The following is a 19,604-nucleotide window of genomic DNA, read 5'->3' as shown; positions in this document are numbered from 1 at the left end:
AAATGGGTCATTCCTGAATGTGCAGCAATTCCCAGTTTGGTGTGTGTCCCCACAGAAGCACAGTCAAGTACATCTGCCAGAATCAAATGTATCAAATCACACCCTCAATTTCCAAGGTCATTTTTTACACAGGGCTGTGCCTCCCAGAGACTGACCAGACAACAGTTTTTTTCCATAACCTATCACAGTGTTTAAAAGTTAGTTAATTAAGGCCAATTACAGTGAGAAAGAGACCCTTGATTTGTACTTAAATAATTGTTTTGTGCAGGAATCATGAAAAGATAGTAGAACTTAGCAAAATACCCTGAATTTGACCTGGACCTGCACTACTACATATATTTGGAATGCTAAATGAATTAGACAAAAATGTTTAATTTTATATCTATAAAAATATAAATAATCAAAATGCAACATACAAGCATTCCATTTTAAAATATGCAGATTCACTTCCCTGAATTGATCATAACCAATCATTTTCACATGGGGAAGGTGTGTCACAAATAAAAAAGTCACCTGAAGTCCTATAAGGAGGTTATGTATCAAGACAAGAGTGTTTTAGGACTCAGAGCAGTGAGCCACATCTTGGAGGCAGATTTCCCTAGATCTCCTTCCTTGCAGCGAATTCCTCAGACAATAAACAAAAAGGTTTTACAACTCAACAAAGGTTTTTATCAGACTAACAACTAAAACACTGAACTTCTCAAAATTTAGAAGCTCATCACCTCAAACACATCTAACCAGAGAATGGATTATACATTTTATGAAGTATAAATGCCCACTCTTCTCCAGTCAAATACATCCTCTGGCATGCAGTTCTTTGCTTCCAAGAAAATTCACCTCAGTGGCTTTCCAAGCAGCAGCATCCTCCAGCATACAGAAAGCTTATCTTCCAAGTCCCATGGAATATGCAGCTGTGGTGTGATCTTTACCACACTCTGCAGGCTAAGAATATTATGGTCTATGTTCTCGAGATGCTACTGTTCCCCCTTGTGAAGAATCTTGTTCTCCTCTTCCCACAGGATTCCACCTGACTCATTAACACCTTTTTCAAACACGCAAAACACAAGCAACAGGAGCAGAACTTTGAATGGAGACATTTTCACCAGTATTTCTGAATGGGAACCTATATTATTAAAGGTATTAAAAAAAAATCAAAAACATATATATCCACAAGAATGTGGAAAGATTGTTCAGAAGCAATTTTAGATATTTTTCTTTCTTTTCACTACCTCTACTAGTTCATGTTGATTTCTTGTAAAATTTAAGAGATTGTAGGGTAAGCTTACCTTGGGGGGGATGGGGCAGGGAGGAATTAACAAACACTAAAATAAAGAAGCTAGAATGCTTTTTACCCTCAGGTAAACAATAGAGACTTTTGCACTGATCTAGAGGGAAAGCACCAGCATCCCACTGACACTTGTGATAACAAAGGGGCTGTGGCTCTGGGCAACAGGTCAAGGATTGTGTGACTCCAGCTGTTATGTAAAGGGCCTCTTCAACATCCACCTGTAATTCCTGTCTTATATCAGTAGTGGCTGCATCCTCAGGTGTGAAGGAGGGACAAGGCTACTACAAGATTAAAAACAGTCAGAAAACCAAATCATATTTCTTGTTATTATACTCCCTTTAAGGAGTGCAAAATGAAACATCTGTGACTTCTGAGGCACTTACAATTTTGATCAGTGAGGAAAGAGAGAGGACTGATACTTGAGCTTACAATCAATGACAGAGACTGTAATTAGTTGGTAACCTTATCTGATCAAAGATCCTACTGAACAGCTGAGAAATCAGATTTGCCTCATATTAGGATCAGGCTGACAATAGGTGAATTTCATTCTTTTGTACCATAACTCAGGTACATAAATTTCTACAAAAGCCACCTTATGAATACTCATAAACAGTAAGATCTGTAGGGTTTTTTTGCTTCACCTAAGGGACATTAAAAGGAAGAGTAGAGAATATAACCATTCAGGTTAATTAATATAACTGCTCAAGTTAACATAACAGTTCAGGACAAGAGCTCTGTCCAAATGAACATTACCATCTTTACATGTAACTGAATCCATGAATAAAAGTGTTACAGCATCCAATCATCTCATTATTCCCTTTTCAAAATTAGACAGAAATAGGAATGAATGAACCAGATTCTAACATGCCAGAGAAGAAACAGAGAAAAAAATTAAGAAGGCATGAGGACCTCTCTTGCAGAAAAAGAGGGAGTTAAGAGCTTCAAGACAAGGTGCTGGGCTCACTAGGAACTGCTTTGGGACTCTCAAACCATCAGATATGAACTGGAAAGAAAGGACTGGTATTTCATTTTTATAATGCCCTTCCCTTGTGCCTGTCTCCTTTTGTATGTGAAAAACATATTGATTCCCTCAGAGACACCTAGTGATGGCTTTTTTCCAGAACATATCCAGTCACTTCTTAGATAAGAAGGCTAATCCTGCTTATGCTGTTTATTTTCACCCTTGGCATAAATAGGGGCTCTTGTTGAGAGATGCTAACAAGTGCATGTCATTTGTTCTGCTCAAGGCTAAGGCTTCCCCACCCTCCTTCCCGTGTTTCACACTGAATTCAACCCGAGACTGCTATTACCTGTGCTCAGTGACAGAAATGCTGGAATCACCTGATACTGCTAACAGTTTCACTTCCATGTAACTTCAGTCACTCCTTGTCAAGGAAAAATATTTGGGCATTTAAGGGAAGGCTGAATAGCTGAGGTAAACTGGAAAAATGTGCCAACTTTCTTCTGCAAAGCTTTTTCTACTTCAAAAGAAATCTTACAGCCACCAAGGGCAAGCAAAGACAGACAACATTACTGAAAGACACCTGCAGAGACACATGAGTCAATTCACTTCATGCTCTTTCCAGAAAGTGTCATCACCCATTCCCCAGCTTGGTAAGAATTTATTCTTCTGCCTGACTGGAAAAGCAAAAGCAAAACTGAGGGGTAGCATGGCTCATGAAAACTACTACACTCGATGCCTTTAAAATGAGCAAATGTTATCTGAACTCACTAAGAAACAGCCTCTCTCAATTTTCAATTTCCTCTCATTATTAAACGGACTTTTTCTCAACACCCCATATTACAGCAACTTTCAAAAGCTTCAGTCACAAAAAAGAACATGTACATGCTTTGAGCAAGGAAGACCAATTAGCTACTTAACATTCAGATATTCTTGTTTTAAATTTAAAAAAATGTAAAATACTTTAAGAAAGTTGTCTTTTAATGTAGGCCAGTATATATCTTGTTTATATTCATCTCAACTGCAGATCCTCTTTTCAGCAGAAAGAATGTAACACTGAAACACAATCTGTCTTTCTAATGTACAACTGAGCTTAGGATACTCAGAAACCAAGGTAAACATTCTTCTTTATCTCTTAATGTGATGGTGTGACAAACTTGAACTGGGGAGGGGAACAACAACAGCAACAAACCCCCAACATCCTACCCTTCTGAAGAACTTCCTGTTCTGAAGTGAACATAACTTAGAACAGACTAAGTAATGACACTGGCTTTGGGCAAAAAGAATCTACAGAGAAATACTTACCTGTTCTGCAATGACCACTGTTCCTATCCATGATACAATTATTTTTGACTAACAAACTCAGTAAATTCCATTTTATTGGAACAGATCAGCAAACAGCTATTAAACAATGTCATGACCCCACCCACCTTACAAGGGATCTTTCATCTGTGTAAGACAGATCTATTAACACATTTACTTTCAAGTAAGTGGGATTTATGACCCTAAAAGGTACAAGGCTTTATATAAAGGGCTTCATTATTAATTCCACTTACTTTAAAAGAAAACTGAACTGCAGATTCCGGAGGGTAAACTATGAAGTGTCTTAAGGTGAAGCCAAAACCCTGAGATGTCCTCCTTAGCACGACAGTTTTAGGACCAGGCCAAGCAAAAGTTTCTTCCTCCTCCGATGGTGATATAGCTTCACTCTGCTCTTTTCCATCTTTATTTTTTGATGCCTAAAAGAGAAAAAGATAGAGGAGTTTTAATTTGGATCATTGAAAAATAAAAAGAAAACAAGAATAAGAATTCCCAGACATGCCTGTACACTTGAAAATAGAATTTCTCCCTCCATAACCAAAATAACTTGATGATCATTAGTACTTTTAAATGCATATGGTGCTAAATCAGCACCATTGCACCTCTGGTCATACTGCATATAGAATAAAACTTAAATTTTAAATGAGGTTAAAAAAATCAGCATTCAACAATGAAAGACTTGAAGGCACCATAAGAAATGCATACAGCTTGCATGTTTTATTTGCCTCCTATTTAGAGATAAACACATGACTTCCGGGACCCCATTTCTGGCTGTACATATCTCACATACACAAGTACAAAACAAACTTCTCCTTCCCACACAATTCAGAGATGATTTTCTTGACTACGACCTCCTCACTTAATACAAGTAAAACAGAACATGCAATTGGTTAGATTTCTCCAGCAAGACATTTTTCTCTAGTCATATCTATTACTTCACCTTTGCTTTTTCCACCCTTAGCTATTGTCTCTGAACATTTCAGTATGCAAATTCTAAACACAAAAGTAAAAAAATCCCCTTTCCTTTTACAGTCCTACTGCAATCCTTCCTCTCATACAGAAATAAGCAATCTTGGGTGGGTTTTTTTCTTACGGGTAATTTTATATACCTATGACTCAAGCAACATATTAAAATATCTACTTTCTCAGCCTTATATAAAATCTTCCATTTCAGCTTTCCAAGTGAGTGCCACACCAGCACTCAAAAGCAGGAGTCACAAAGAAAGCATGCAAAATTCTATGACCCTCCTCTAAAGATTCTAGTTCAACGATGCGTGAAACAAATTTAGATACCAGAGCCTATAGCCTATTCAAAGGGTATTCAAACAGAAATAATAGTCTTCTTGTCCTCCAGTAGCTCTGCTGCTGTGGCTCAGCAACTGGCTGATCAGTGCCAGAATTTACTGCTCAGTTTCTCCCTGTCCTACTCCAAAATAATCTCTTTTGCTTCAGTCTTAGAGCTGGAATCTGAAACTGCAGTGCTAGTTGGCAAGGTGGACTCAGTCAGCTCCAATCAACATCCACAGAGAACACAGAGCATTTCCACTCTAACCACAAGGAGACCAACACATTACTACAAGGAAAATATTGCAGCTCCTTAGTGAGAGTTAATCCACCAGAACAACATTTTGCATTCAGGTATGTAAAACACAACACATTTGTCCACAGATGCTACAGTCTGTCCTCAGAAACCCACATCTTGCTTTTGTCCAACAGGGAGAACCAGCAAATACTAGCAGCAAGTGCTCTAAAGACCAGCCTCCCTACCTCCAACAACCCTGTCTTCAGTAAGAAAAAAAACATACAAATGGACACTACAGCCAAGCCAAGAAATGGAGCTGCTTCAGGAACAAGAAAATATGGAGAAACCAGAGCAGCCTGACAGCCTGCTCTTCCAAACATCCTGGAAGAATTAATGGCAGATGCTGGAGAGAACAGTTATAAATATCAAGGACTCCATCTCAGCCTAGTCTGTCCTCATCTATCATCTTCATTCATGTTTAAAAGTGTTAGTGTGAAACCGAGAAGACTCTGCAATTAGATGACTAATGAACGAAAAATTAGTGAGCACTGCAGAACTGCCAAGATGAAAGGCTTGAGCTTAAAGTTCAAACAATGCAAAGATTAGTAAAATTTACATAATCCTTTAGCCTAAGGATGGAGTTTGTTATTGAGGCGTTCCTAACCACTCTGTTCAGCTTCTAAACACAAGAACATTTTATCAGTTCTGCACATACAAGTGTTGCTTTTCAGGCTTTCAATCTTAGGACACATGCAGAAACTGGAGCCAGTAAGAACATCTTGATCCTAGTAAACTGGCAAAAGAAATAGCTCCTAGTAAGAAAAATATCACTGGCCTCTAAAAAATGACAGTGATTTCCTCCATCAAGTGACTCACAGCAACCCATCTATTTAACATTCCCTTGCAATCTTTTGTTTCTTCTCTCAGATTTTTATACACAACACATGATGCAAAGTTTCAAATGATCCAACAACCACAGATATTGAAAAATATCCATAAGCAAATACCCATAGTTACAAATAGGTAACCAGCAAGCTTAAAATGTAGCCCTGAAAAAAATCTGTCTTCAATATACTTCCATCTTTTTTCTAACAAAAACCTCCTTGACCAGCCAAAAGGTAGTTTTAGTATGTGTAACAACTAAAGACTATAATTTACATACAGAAGTACTGCAACCTCAGTTCAAAATAGACCCATACAGAGAACTTCACTGACTTGTAGAAACAGGAGTTTCAGCATTTCAGTGTAGCAAGAGAAACTCTAATTTCCTTGTAATTTCATTTAAACCTTTAGCATTCACAGGTTACTGAACTAGAGGTTACTCATAAACCCACAGTCAAATAATTATTTCTTGCACACTAAAAGGGAAAGGTGAACTTCATGCCAGCCTTGGACCTCCTGCAAGGTCTGCCAAGAGGGTAACAGAAAAAGGCAGTAGTATCAGTAACAAATGTGAGACATGTTCAGTAATAGCAACTTTAGCCACCACTTCGAACAAGCAAGTTATCTGATTTATAAAGAGAATCAACATCTGTTCAGTAACCCTCTGACACTTCCAACCACAGCACACACATCAGAATATCCCTTGCCAGAAAAGCTTTAAAAAGGAACAAGAGAAGTTCTCAAAAACAAACAAAACAAGGATGCAAGACAGCAAGCAAGAAACAGATGATGTTTAGCACAGACAAGTACACACTACTGAAGGCAAAGTCCATACAGGTTTCCTTGCAAATCAAATACAAAGTTACAAATACATGAGTATCTCATATCCATAAGAGAATCTGTCTTTTGGGTAGAGTCATTTGCATTACAAGAAATGAGAAATGAATGCTTCATTTTCATACAAGATCTAACAAACCAAAGATCATTGTGCCATAGTCCTTAATGAAGACCTGTATGCTTATTTTTCTATAGATTCAGTCCTTAAAATCGAAGTCAGAATGCATACAATCAAGTTCAAGGACTGAAGAATCCCAGGCTACTAAAAATTATTCAAGCATCATTTCCCTGGGGAATTTTTTGTACAACGTTTTTGCACAAAGTATCTAAAAGCATCATTTCCTGTTCTATGCAATTGCAAGGACATACAACAGATGCTTAAATGCACTGTAAAATGTAAACCTTGTTTTTAATATTGTATTTAACCCTTCTTTCTGAGCAATGAAAGCATCCATGAAAAATCAGATGGCACTGTAAAAAACTACATGAATCACTGGCAGCTTAACATGCAGTAACAGAATTATGTGAAATCAGTAAGTAGCATTATGTTTGTAAATAATATTATTTCAAATTAAAAGTAAGTCTCAAAGCAATAGTTTCCCATTATATCAGTCTAAAATAACAACTAAAAAAGCTAACACATCCAGCCTGCATGCTCTCTAAAGCCCATCTAATTTTTAATCTTCTGATCAATTTACAGACCTCAACGTACAGTACTGTACAAGCGAAAAATCCTTACGTGACAGTTGCAGGCAACTGCAATCGAAGCTATAAATAGTCATCTTGATTGTCTAAACAGATAAACAGGTATGGTCTCAGTTCTGAACACTGAAAAATTGAAAAGGTGAAAAATTGTGAACACAAGAAATAATTGATACATTGTACCATCTATTCTGGAAAAATCATTCAAGCCCTTTTAAAGCTGGTATAAGCAATCAATTTCTATCGTTATTTTGTGTTCAATACCCAAATTCAAAATTATTCCTAAAGAAATGGGGCATGGGACTGGCATCCAGATTTGCTACCTTTTTAGACTGTTTTGGTTTATGTGTTTTTTACCATACAGAATGCTTCACAAATCAATTGTGTAAATAAAAGACTGATTGTAGATGTAAGGGTTTCCCACATTACATTTTTCAGAGCCTACATCTGTATTTAAAAAAACAAACTAAAACAAGCAAAAAAATCCCCAACTCTCAAACCAACCAACCAACCTCCCCCACCACCAGACCATCCACTGGACCTATCTATCAGTAACCTCAGTCACAACATGGAGACAGCCTGTGCTAAGCAGCACCTGCTTCAGCTGCACCTAGCAAATGGTCAACTTTTAGCTTGTCTACCAAGAAAAGTGATACCTGATACAGCTGTTCAACTAGACTGATATATGCTGAATAGAAAATGAGCTGATGTTACCCATCTTACTGATTCCACAGCCATCGTATATGTGATGTTTAGGGCTTTTCAGTAACTACTGACATAAGCCAGAGGAAAAAACCATAGTTATTAATCCCTAAAATCTTCCTGAGACACAGACAGGATATTCCAAATGCTCTAATATAGCTGGACTGACTTGAAAGCAGGGATATTTCTTGTATAGGGTCATCTGCTTTCCCCATTTTTGTACTCAGACACTATCACTTAGCTAACTGCCCTGTTAAATATCTGCTATTACAGAGAAAAAGGCTCTTCTAGGACAGTCTTGCCTTATTTAATGTGACAACAAAATAGATTCTTTAAAAAAGCTAACAAGGAAGAAATAAAAAGGTCTTTTTCTGGCTAAGCCTACAGAATATGTAGGAAAAAAGCTTGACTACAAGGCAGCCACATAAAAGATTATACAACCTTTTCTGAGATACATTGTCTACATCTTATTTGGAGCATAGGAAGGCATATAGAGCATACAAAGACTGTATTTTATCTTAGTAAAATAGCAGGATCACTCACACAAATTCTCAAGCTAATAAACCAAAATTTCAAGGGAAATGGGTCACCATGATCATGTACTGAAACAGTCTAAAGATGGAGTGAGGTAATTTCTAATGTATCTTTAAATCAAACTGGAATGCACAAACAACATCTTACACAGAAGTTATTCCCAGCTGAAGAAAAGTAATTACTGACACAAAGTTGACAGTAAGTAAATCCATCTTCCAGGTATTCAGAACACAGCCCTCTTCTCAAAACAAATAAATCAGTTCCATCATTTTTAGCCTCAGGAAATACAATCATTTCTTACTCACTGCAAAGAGACCAGCAGGAAAACTGGAACACAGAAAACCCCAAATCCAAATCATTTTAGGCTTCTGTGTCCAATACCCACTTGTCTAAACTTCTGACTGACTCTTATGTTTACCAATAAATTGTAATCTTGCCCTGAATAGGTAGGATGACAGAGACAGAAATGCAAGCAGGAAATATAACCTGTCAGTATATATACTGACAGTGTCCTTCCCTCAAAGAAGTGTTCCATCATTTTATGCTCTTGAAAGATAGCTACAGAGTATAATCAACATTGTTCTCCAAAACCACATGGATGGTGAGAAATCAGTCTGCCTAATTGGTGAGATATGAGGAAATCTATAAAAATCCTCAATGTAAGATTGTGGATGGTAATCGACACCATAAAAAAAAGCATCTAGAATCTGCAGAAAGCAAGAGAGGCAAAAAAAAAAAAAAACCCCACAACCAAAAAACCAAAACAAAACCTGAAAAAAACACCAATTGAATATTTAACAGCTGTACATGCTAGACTTGTTAAAAAACTCTCAGCTGAATTCCAAAGATGAATGCAGCAGTGCATGCATAATACCAAAGCTGTCCCTTCTTTATTAACATCAAAATTAGCGTACACAGTTAATTAACAAATTTCCCAAATGTTTCAGTATTTTTAGTGTAAAACTGGAGCATTCATTTTTGCATGCTACTCCAGTGTCACCCGTCACACTGAGCAAGCAACAAAGTTACAAAAAAGAAAAATGTTAAATTTATGTATAGATTTAACCTGATTACAGATAATAAAGAATAAGTATCTGTTCCCTGTTCCTACCAACATGCTCTAACTACTTCAATCCAAAAGTACATCCTTTTTCTTGTCCACCTTTTAGAAATACAAACATTACTTGGGCGTGGCTGAATATAATAAACACCTATCAAAGTGATGTTTGCCAAGCAGAAATAAGTCACTGTAATTTAAAAGTAAATTTCCCTCAATCCAATAATGAGCTGAACTCTCAACATGCAACTAAAATGCAATACAGATTCACAGCACAATACATTCAACCTAACAGTATCGACCACATATTTATGTGACTGCTGACATTTACTGTGTGCTGATACACAGAAGTTAAATTAGTTCACTCCACTGAGAAAGTCTTTATCTACAGAGTGACACTTTAGGAGCATTTCCCAAACAGAAAAATCAGGCAGTTTGAGACACAGATGTACTGAAGCACAGAGGAGTTTCCTATCCCAGAACATCTCTAAGTGGGCCACATTTCACATCTAATGGGCCACATTTCCCTGTGGCCCATTCCTCTTTGCAGAATGGGCCACAGAGGAATGGATCCCACTCAACAGATCTCTGACTGGTAGCAAGACCCTCAGAGCACGAGACAGAAGCTATCTGTCTCCATCCTGGCCACTTCAGTGCTACATATTTGAGGAAGCTGCAGGAAGGATTTGGTTGCTCAGTGCTGGTAATTGCTGAGACTGTTTTCAGAAGTTACCAAGAGGAGGCTGCCTCATCATGAAGCACCTGAAACTGGAGATGCAGATGTAAACAAACCCTCAAAGCTCTAAAAGATCAAACAGCTACAGAACCACACTCACCACAAGACAAGATGTGGAGATAAACACAGCCTTAGTCCACACACATAAAACCATCAATAGATAGCATTAACAGAGACAGAAAAAGCTGGTCTAGTCAGGGCCCTCACTCTGGGGTCACTGCTGTCTGGTTTTGGAACCGGGGACACAGTTCTTCCATGTTCTTTGTGAAGTGGAGGGGGGGGGAAAGGGAAGAAAAAAATCAGAGTTTCCAGAGGAACACTTCAACTCCCAAACTCAGGGAAAGCACCAGCACTCAGAATCACTGGGGTTCCCATTCATCTCTTACCAGGCAAGCATAATGCATGCATGAAGAGCAGAATATTTGCTGAGACACCCCAACACTAACATTTCTCTTGTATTGCAGCTGAGTGGGATGTACTAACTGGGAAGGGCAATAGAGGCAAACAAACTGAAGAATTCAATTACCACTAGAACAAGATGCAAATCCCTTATGACTACAAGTGGAGACTTTCACTACAATTAATGGTTCAATATCAAACAAGAGGAAAACAGGAACAGACCATTAGCGATCACAATAAGACTAAGGGGAAGACAGGCAATGCCATTCGTCCGATTTGCTGCTCACCTGGGTTGGTGAGGTGGAACTCAAGCAGCCACCAATTACAGCAAGGTGGTCTCCATGAGCTGCTCTCCCTCTCTTAGCCCCCTCATGGGTCTTGCAGAGACCCACAGTGAGACAATTCAGAGCAAGGGACGGCAATAAAGACGTCAGCATCCCTTGATGGAGTGACCACGGTCTAGGTATGTCCCTCACAGGAGCTCACCTCTTATCACTTTAACACACCATTATGGCACTAAGCCTGGGTCCTTTTTGGTGGACTAACCAACCTGAATCCAGGCATGTGTTAGGACATCACCCTAGGAGCAAACCTACCTGTCTTTCAGGACTGTGAATCTCACCCAAATGGAATAGAAGCTGGTATAGTTCAATAACAAATGCAGCGGCTGCTTGCCTGCAGCAGAGGTTAGTGAGGGCACCAAACTTTGAAGTGCATCTCAGGACTAAAAACTTTAATTCAATAAAATACATAAATCATACCCTTAAACCAAGACCAGGTAAGGAGAAAGGCAGCTAGGGTGGCAATACATAACTACTCTCAGTGCATGAAGTAAGTGGGAAATCTGCGACCTTTCAAAAGCCAAGCATCTGTGCCAGCATGGCAGATGGCTGGGAGGCACAGGGAAGGAAACAAAATTCTGTCAAGCACCATGCAGGCTACAGAGCTGGCTTGGGCTTGGAAGCAGGACAGAGGGGGATACATGTTTCTGTGTACTTTCTGTCTACTTCTGTAGTACTAGCATTGTAGCAAACACAGTCATTCAAAGGAGAAACAGCATTTTCAAGACAAAGGATTTCAGTTCTCATAAAGGTCAAGGCATACACAGAAAACAAACAGTAAAAACCTCCATGTGTGCATGTTATTACTACACAGCTCAAACTTGCCTACTGCACTCTACTGCTCATGAAAGGCGGCTCTGTAAAGCAGTTGGTGCTCATATCAGTCTCACCACAAAACCCAAAAAGCAAAGCTGAAGGCTTTCTACAGCAAGGATGATCTCAAAAATGCCCCCTCCTGGATTAAAAGCAGTAACACCCCAAGTGGTTCTGCCAACTGAGCCTAGCTAGACATACGTGATTGACTGGAAGAAGCTTTCAGCTTCCCAGGCCAGGTGAGTTCAGAAAGAGTTGTTCTACTTTGAAGTAAGGAAAATTACAACTTACTAAGTGGTGCCTAGACTTAAAATAACTTTTTTCTTTTTCTAGACAGCACAAGCTCTGGTTTTCTCATACAGTAGTTCTGATAGCTGGACCTTTTGAACAATGCTTTAAACTCAAGATCGCACCAAGTGTAGTATATTTCAATTCATTAATCTACCATATGTCTATTTTAGTTTTATACACATATATACACACAAAATTAAGTATACTGTGTTGTGTGTGTGTACATATATTTGCTTCTAAACATCCAAAAAGTGTACTTATTGACTGAGATTCTTTACAAAGCTAATTAAGTGCACTTCAGTTCAGGTAATTTGTACTGCCACAGAGTAACAGCCCATTTCAAACAACAGCAACAGCACTAAGACACAGAGTAAAAAGTATATAATGAAACACTTCACACACTTCACAAACTATTTTCATGATGCGTTTTTGTTTGTACCTTGAATTTTGTTATTCATAACAACATACATGGAGTCCATAATATTAAATTTAGTCAGAAAAACATTAACAACAAAGAGAAATTGAGAGCTTCCTTGTTTTCTTATAGACCCATTAGCAAAAGCCTCCCCTCTTAACAGCTACATCCTTAAACTGGAAAGAAAGGAAACATCTGCAGGGCTGGTAGCTAGCACAACAGCAAAATATCATGTGATCTTAATTTAGCTAAATTGAAAATTTTCCTTTTCTGCTTGTTCTGTCATTGCTTGTTAGGAATAGGAAATTCTCTGTCTTCACCTTACAGTGTAATCTGGAAATATCAGAGACAGGAGACAAAGCATTCTTCTGCTCCTCAGCATTGAAGAGGTGTTTGAGGTTACTCGATGCAAGATACAAGAATCTTCTCAGCAGTATAAAAGAAGTGGTAAGAGCACCTTGCATAGTCACCAGCTGTCAAGGGCCGGCTTATACTGGCTCTTTCAACCTATAGGAATTTTTTTCAGATCCAAGACTATAAGCTGCCCCATGACCCACTCTGCTTCCTACAAATGGGGAGAGGACAATAAGAAACTCCACCTCTGTCCCCAGCTAAGTACGCTACTGCAAAAATAGGAATGAGTGTCAATGAAGTTTGTACTCTTTTTGCTTTGAAGAATAACCTGGTCTTCACCAAACACACAAGATACCAGACAGTTTCCACTACACTTCCACCACAGTATAAGCACAAATGTATTTACATGTGAAATAGCTTTGCAGAAGCCTTCAAGAAAACCAAAGCCACTGCACAATATAAAATCACCAAAATCACCTGCACAGACCCCATTTCAATAAACTGATGCTCCACACTTGAAACTCTACCAGCCCTGAAACTACCTACAGATTTCCTTCCTTCATAATGTTTTTCTCCACTGCAGCCAGAGACTATGACTTGAATCAAAAAAATATTAACTCTCCAAGGGACACAGTTAAAATTTACTAAACCACCCAAGAGAACAACCACTTTTCCACAGCTTCTTTGTCCCTATGGCAAACCTCTATGTGTACTAGGCTACTCCAGATGCAGCTACAACACTGAGTAAGAGCTTTACTGCTTTGAAGCTGAGCAGTGGACAGTGCATCCTTATACCTGCTCTCTAATGAATGTAAGCATGAGGCTGACCTTCTCTTACTGAAACTACTGAACTTTGCAACATAAAAAGAATATGCTCATTTCTGTTCTAAAAACAAGAAAATGAGGTCATTTATAGACTAGACACATCATCTGCATAAGTGCATTGCATCACTCTACCTGCTGGTAATTCAATACTTGGGATTTTATTTCATGTATACCAGAAAAGTCTCTTGACTGGCCCAAAGCCAAACAGAAGCCTTTGGAAGATAAGGGATTTGATCCCTCAATGTCAAACCTAAACAGTAACCTAAAAAACATGGCTATTGCACGTGAGTTATTATTCCAGAATTTCACTCCATTTGTAGAAGATCTACCAAGACATATGGGGGAAGTCTTAAAAACAACTGCATGGATCAAGGCTAAATTACAGACTTTTAACACAGAGAACATGACTCAAAACACAAAAAAGACCAGTGTGCCAAGATTCTTTATCACCCCACATACACAGCTTCCCTCATCAAAAATAACCTCTAAACAGCTCTACATATGACATGAGATACTCAGTGTTAAAGCTCTCTGATACAGTGACTTCATTAATAAACTCCTGCTAACTCACCACTTAAAAACAATCCTGGTCCTGTGTTTCAAGACATTTAATTTCAACATTCTACATAATGTGCACATCAACACAAAGTCCTAAACTTGGAAGTGAAAAGGCTTGTCCATTGTAAAGCAAAATAAAATAAAATTAGCATACACAGATGTAAAGCCACATATCCAAACACCCAAATTAAATTATGACCGACCTCTAAATTTGTAATCTATTGTACATATATAACAGAGGGGGGAAAAAAGCAGACTTTTCAGTGAACAACTTCTTTTACAAAGATACAATGCACAGGAAAATGCTTAAAAAAGGAGTGTGAAGTCATTAACCTGAAAAAATATATTGAATCTTTATGCCCAGAGATGTCACTAAGAGGATGAAGAGGAGAAAGTTGTCCACAGGATTTTCAGTTTAACTGCAAATCCAAAAGCTTCTGAACATTGACTTATGCCACGATCATATGTGACCTGCATATATTTCCTCACAGTTTGCACTGCGCATGTCAGTAAGAATGGTTGATATAGGGAACTAAATAAATCTACATTTGTTTCTCTGTCTGGAGGCTGGAGTGGGGAGAGAGAAGAAATCTATTTTAACACAAATCTATTCGCTTATTTAAGAACTACTTGTCTTTGCATGCCTATTATTGTGGTTTGAATTGCTCACTGTTACCAAATTATTTCCCTGTATTTCTGGACATTACAAAATGTTTCTCCAGCAATGTGAATTTCCACAATGAGTTAAGTCACCAGCTGTTTCATGCAATGATTTTACACTTTTTGCCTAAACTGAAAACAGCACACTGCTACCAAGACAGATTTTTATCATATTGCCTCCCTCCCTCTCTGAGGCAGATGAATAGAAGTAAGAGCACAGTAAGGTAATAAATATCGCATTTCAAAACCATTATCAGCTGCAAATATCTCAGAAGAAATGCAGACACCTTTGTTATTGCATCCTCCAAATAACACATTTGGAAGACTGAAAAGCATTTCTAATGTCACTGGAGATTCTCCAGAGGAAGGGAGATAGCTGCAGTGCAGCAGCTGCTGCAGTACTGCTGCGTTCTGGGGCTCGGATGAAGGTGATGTGAGAGCCCAGCTTGCACTGTAACATCACATTGTCACACAATGCCTGCAATAATGAACTCCAGCTAAAAGAACAGAAATCAGACACCTTGGCTGCCAGGTCAGCACATAAACAAACCTTCATGTACATCAAAATAGTCTTTGATGAGAAGGTTTCTCCAAGACCAACAACTGCAAAGATGAGGCCCACACTGTGCAGTGAAATTTGACCAACTGCAAGTTTACAGAATTTGCAAAATACTTACCCCTGGCTGAAAAACCCAAGATTTAAGTATTTACATGGCTGAAAGAATATTATCATTATTTTTATAGGCTAGGGTGCAGCAATATGATCAAAAAAACAAAAACTGATGCAGTTCATCAAAGAACCAATGAGAACAGCACCTGAGAAGATCAGATCTGCTCTCCTCAAACTAACAGAACTCTCTTCAGAGCACAGTGCTGACCTATGCTCTGTACTGGTCAGAAGACAACCTACACTCAATTTGTGGTCTACTGTTTCCTACCTAACACATGAAAGAAAGGCAATTGTGATAAAAGGAAGGAAAAAATCCAAAACCACTTGATCACCTACATTATATTACCTACCAGTACTTCTTCCAAACATCTGAAGCAGTGGAATTTTTTGTTTTAGGCATACTTGTTCTACTACATCTCATCATGGCCATAAGGTCAACTGAAATACCAGGCATCTCCAGAGTCTGCTCATGTGCTGGAGGCTCATAAAGGACATCCTTACAAGGACAGAGGGAGTAGCTCCTATTACATCTTACTGAGATGAGCCTAGTCCATACGTTACTGAGGAAAAATATTATGTAGCTCTTCCATACATTCATTGAGGAGCTCCTCTTGGACTACAGCTAGCATGCTAAGTTATCATTCCAAGATTACAACTCCATAAACACCAGACTATCATATAAAAAAATAATTGCTTTAAGTTTTTAAGGCACTCTCACCCTCTCTCTATTTTTTCTTCTTTAAGAAAAAACAACAAAAACTGAGACCAGACTATATTAAAAATAGGATTAATCATCTATGATACTGTGGGGGCAATCTGGATAAATCCAAACATAAATTTCCACCAAGGTAAATTTCCTGTACCAAGGTCCCCCATAAGATACAAACTTTTTACCTGCTACTTGGCTTCACTAACTCTATATCTGAAATCATGCTGGAGCTCTGAATTGCCAGTAAGACTGTCACACTTGAATCTACCCCATGTCCCACAAGACAACTGCCACAGACAACATATTGTCTTGCAAGAAGCAAGACACTTTGGCACTTTTTAATAACTCATTTTAAGAAATATTTTTAACACAGGTAGTGCAGTTCTCCCATGAACAAAAAGTAAACGATGAAAAACTGCAAGCAATCAAGTTTATTGCGAGTGAAGGCTTCTGAGTTGTTCTTTAAGGATCACAATGTGATAGTCATCAATTCCAATTCTGATGCCAACAGAACTTCATTGATTTACATCATAGAATAATTTTAAGGGGTTTTGTTTTAGTATGAAACACTGCATAACCTTTGAAAACATTTTAATACACATAACAGTTTGCTGTATCAGAGTGCAAAGGGCAACTGTGCCCAGCCATAGTAACTTTAATTTCACACCATGAAAATACTTTTTCTAAAATTTAAACCACCATGATAGAAGAAAATATCCCTGCTATTTCATACTTGCTCACTTCCTGTTTTAAAAAATAAGCTTTGGGAAGTATATGCTCCAGAGCCAAGGGAGTGGGTGGTGAACAATAAAAACAAAAGAAATCCTTAAAATGACTGCAACCTAATCTGAGATATTATTAGTGACACAAAACTTTAGAGGTGATCCATCTGCTTTCTCACCAGCAGCCTGCTTGGGCATTGTGAGGTGGGAAAGGGGGAGAGCAGCACTCCTGTGTAGAGCAGCATGAACCTCTCCCTAGGCCTGGCAGCTTCCACTTCTGCCACAGCATTTCAGTGCAGCAGGAACAGAGTAGCTGCACTGGAATATCCATCCCATAAACAAACTTCCAGCTTAATTTCAAAGAAAAGTATCAGCAACAGCTCATTAAATTGTTTAGTTCACAGAGACTGGACTTCAGTTAAAGTAAACAAAACAACCCCAAACACACATAACTGCATAATCTACTTAATAAAATCTAGCAAGATCAAACAGTTCTGCACCATTACTACCTCAAGCATGCAATTAATTCAGGGTATACTGATCGAAAGCTTGTTTCTTCTTTTCATATTGGTAAGAAACAGCTTTTAGACTATGTGAACCCTGCTCTCCATTGAAGTGAGGTGGTTTTGGTGGGTTTTGTTTGAGGGTTTTTTGTTTGGTTTTTTGGGGTTTTTTGGTTTTTTTTTATTTGGTTAGAGGGGATTTTTTTTTTGAAAGGGGAAGTGCTTGCAGTTTGGTTTTGGAGTGAGGGGGTAGTGTTTAGGGTTTTTTTAAAACCTTCCACTTCAATATGATCAAAAAGGAATTCTCTTTTCCATTCCCTCTAGTTATATCAAATGCATTCTAAAACTTTGCAGGACTGCCCACATCCTAAGCCTTTTCTTATTTCTTCTTGATTCCTCTAAAGCATGGGAAGCAATTGTCATACACTGCATTTGACTGGACAGGTGAATTCTTATACATATGTAAGCAAATAGATCAAATAGTTGGGCATCTGTAAAAATTAAAAGTTTAGGATAATGTATCATGTTTCCTCTGTTTCTTCAAATTCAACAGAAGATACTTTTTACCTGTCACATTAACTAGAGTACTGGAAAAACCCAGGCACCATCAATCAGGTTAACAAAAGAACTAAACCAATACCCACAAACAAACAAAACCAAACCCCACCACGATCACCTTGCAGTGTGTTTCCCCAATTAAGAAGCTTCAGTATAGGTGTGACATAATGGGGTTGCAGACATTTTTAAAGGCAGATTATTTCAAAGGACCTCTATGCACAGTAGAAAAAAATTCTGAATCACCCATGTCTAGTATCTGTACTGAAACTGCAACTTTATAAGGATTGCTTACCTTCCCCTTGCACCAAATAAAAAATAAATAAATTTTCTTCAGTGACTGGCTGAATGCTATATGAGAAATACAGAAAATATCTAGAGTAACTTTAAAGCAGTACTACAACTGCATACACTATTAAAAAGGCTTTAGTAATTGCATTTTTAAAACATTTTCATTCAGAATCCAGGCAATTTTGTTTGTTTGGCTTTTTTCCCCTCCGATTCTACAGCAAAGTAGTGAATAAGAAGTATATCAGTCCATATTAAAAACTGAATAGCATCCTCTGATTTATTTAATCCTGCATATTAAAAGAAAAGAAGAGTAACGACCTCCCCCTCACACTTATTTTAATCCTGTTCATGATCAAGTATTTTGAAATAGCCAAGATGCTCAGTCTTTTTAAAGCAAGAAAACAAATCACTTTTATATTTATTAACAACTTAGTTTGTCTTGGCATATCTCCCCCTTCCTGTATGTGATATTTAACTTTTTGTGCAATTCATTAAACAAAATTTCTCAAAGTATAAGACTCTAAAGAGAACAAGGTAAAGTATTTAAAGTGTTAAAAAAAGCAATTATATAGTCAAACCATGTTTTGTATGCTTACTAACTCTAGAACACTCCTTAGTAAATAGCAGCATTTCTAACAGTTCACCCTCAGTAAGACTGGGGGTGGGGAGAAGAGATCAGCCGGAGCCTTTTTGTTCTCCCATTATACTAAATTACATAATCATCTTGTATGCAAGGATAAGCAAACTACAAACCTGATCACTCCATGCACAGTACAGGTTACATATGAAGCTCCAGTTGTGATTGATCACGCAGTCCAAAATCCTGAACTGGGCCATGGCTGTGGTGCACAGTGCTGCTGTGCTCTGACTCAGCTTTTGTCCGGGTGATCCTCGAGGATATGAGAGCTATGCAGCAACGGCATTCAGGAACAAGGACTTTCCTTCCTGCTCAGTCTC

General features: G+C 38.2%; 1 protein-coding gene across 2 annotated transcripts in view; it reads right to left on the bottom strand.

The window, feature by feature from the left end:
* Positions 1 to 19,604, bottom strand: part of ARHGAP21 (Rho GTPase activating protein 21) — a 111,682-nt gene that overhangs the window by 62,990 nt on the left and 29,088 nt on the right. For both annotated transcript variants that reach the window (XM_036395233.2, XM_036395240.2), the window contains one exon: positions 3,806 to 3,988. In XM_036395233.2, coding sequence (XP_036251126.1) covers positions 3,806 to 3,988 — 183 coding nt within the window. The remainder of the gene's footprint in view (positions 1 to 3,805; positions 3,989 to 19,604) is intronic.

This window comes from Molothrus ater, chromosome 1 (genome assembly GCF_012460135.2).
Source record: "Molothrus ater isolate BHLD 08-10-18 breed brown headed cowbird chromosome 1, BPBGC_Mater_1.1, whole genome shotgun sequence".
Taxonomy (NCBI): Eukaryota; Metazoa; Chordata; class Aves; order Passeriformes; family Icteridae; genus Molothrus; species Molothrus ater.
The sequence above is the reverse complement of the archived record's forward strand: the minus strand, read 5'-3'. Positions and strand labels throughout refer to the sequence as shown.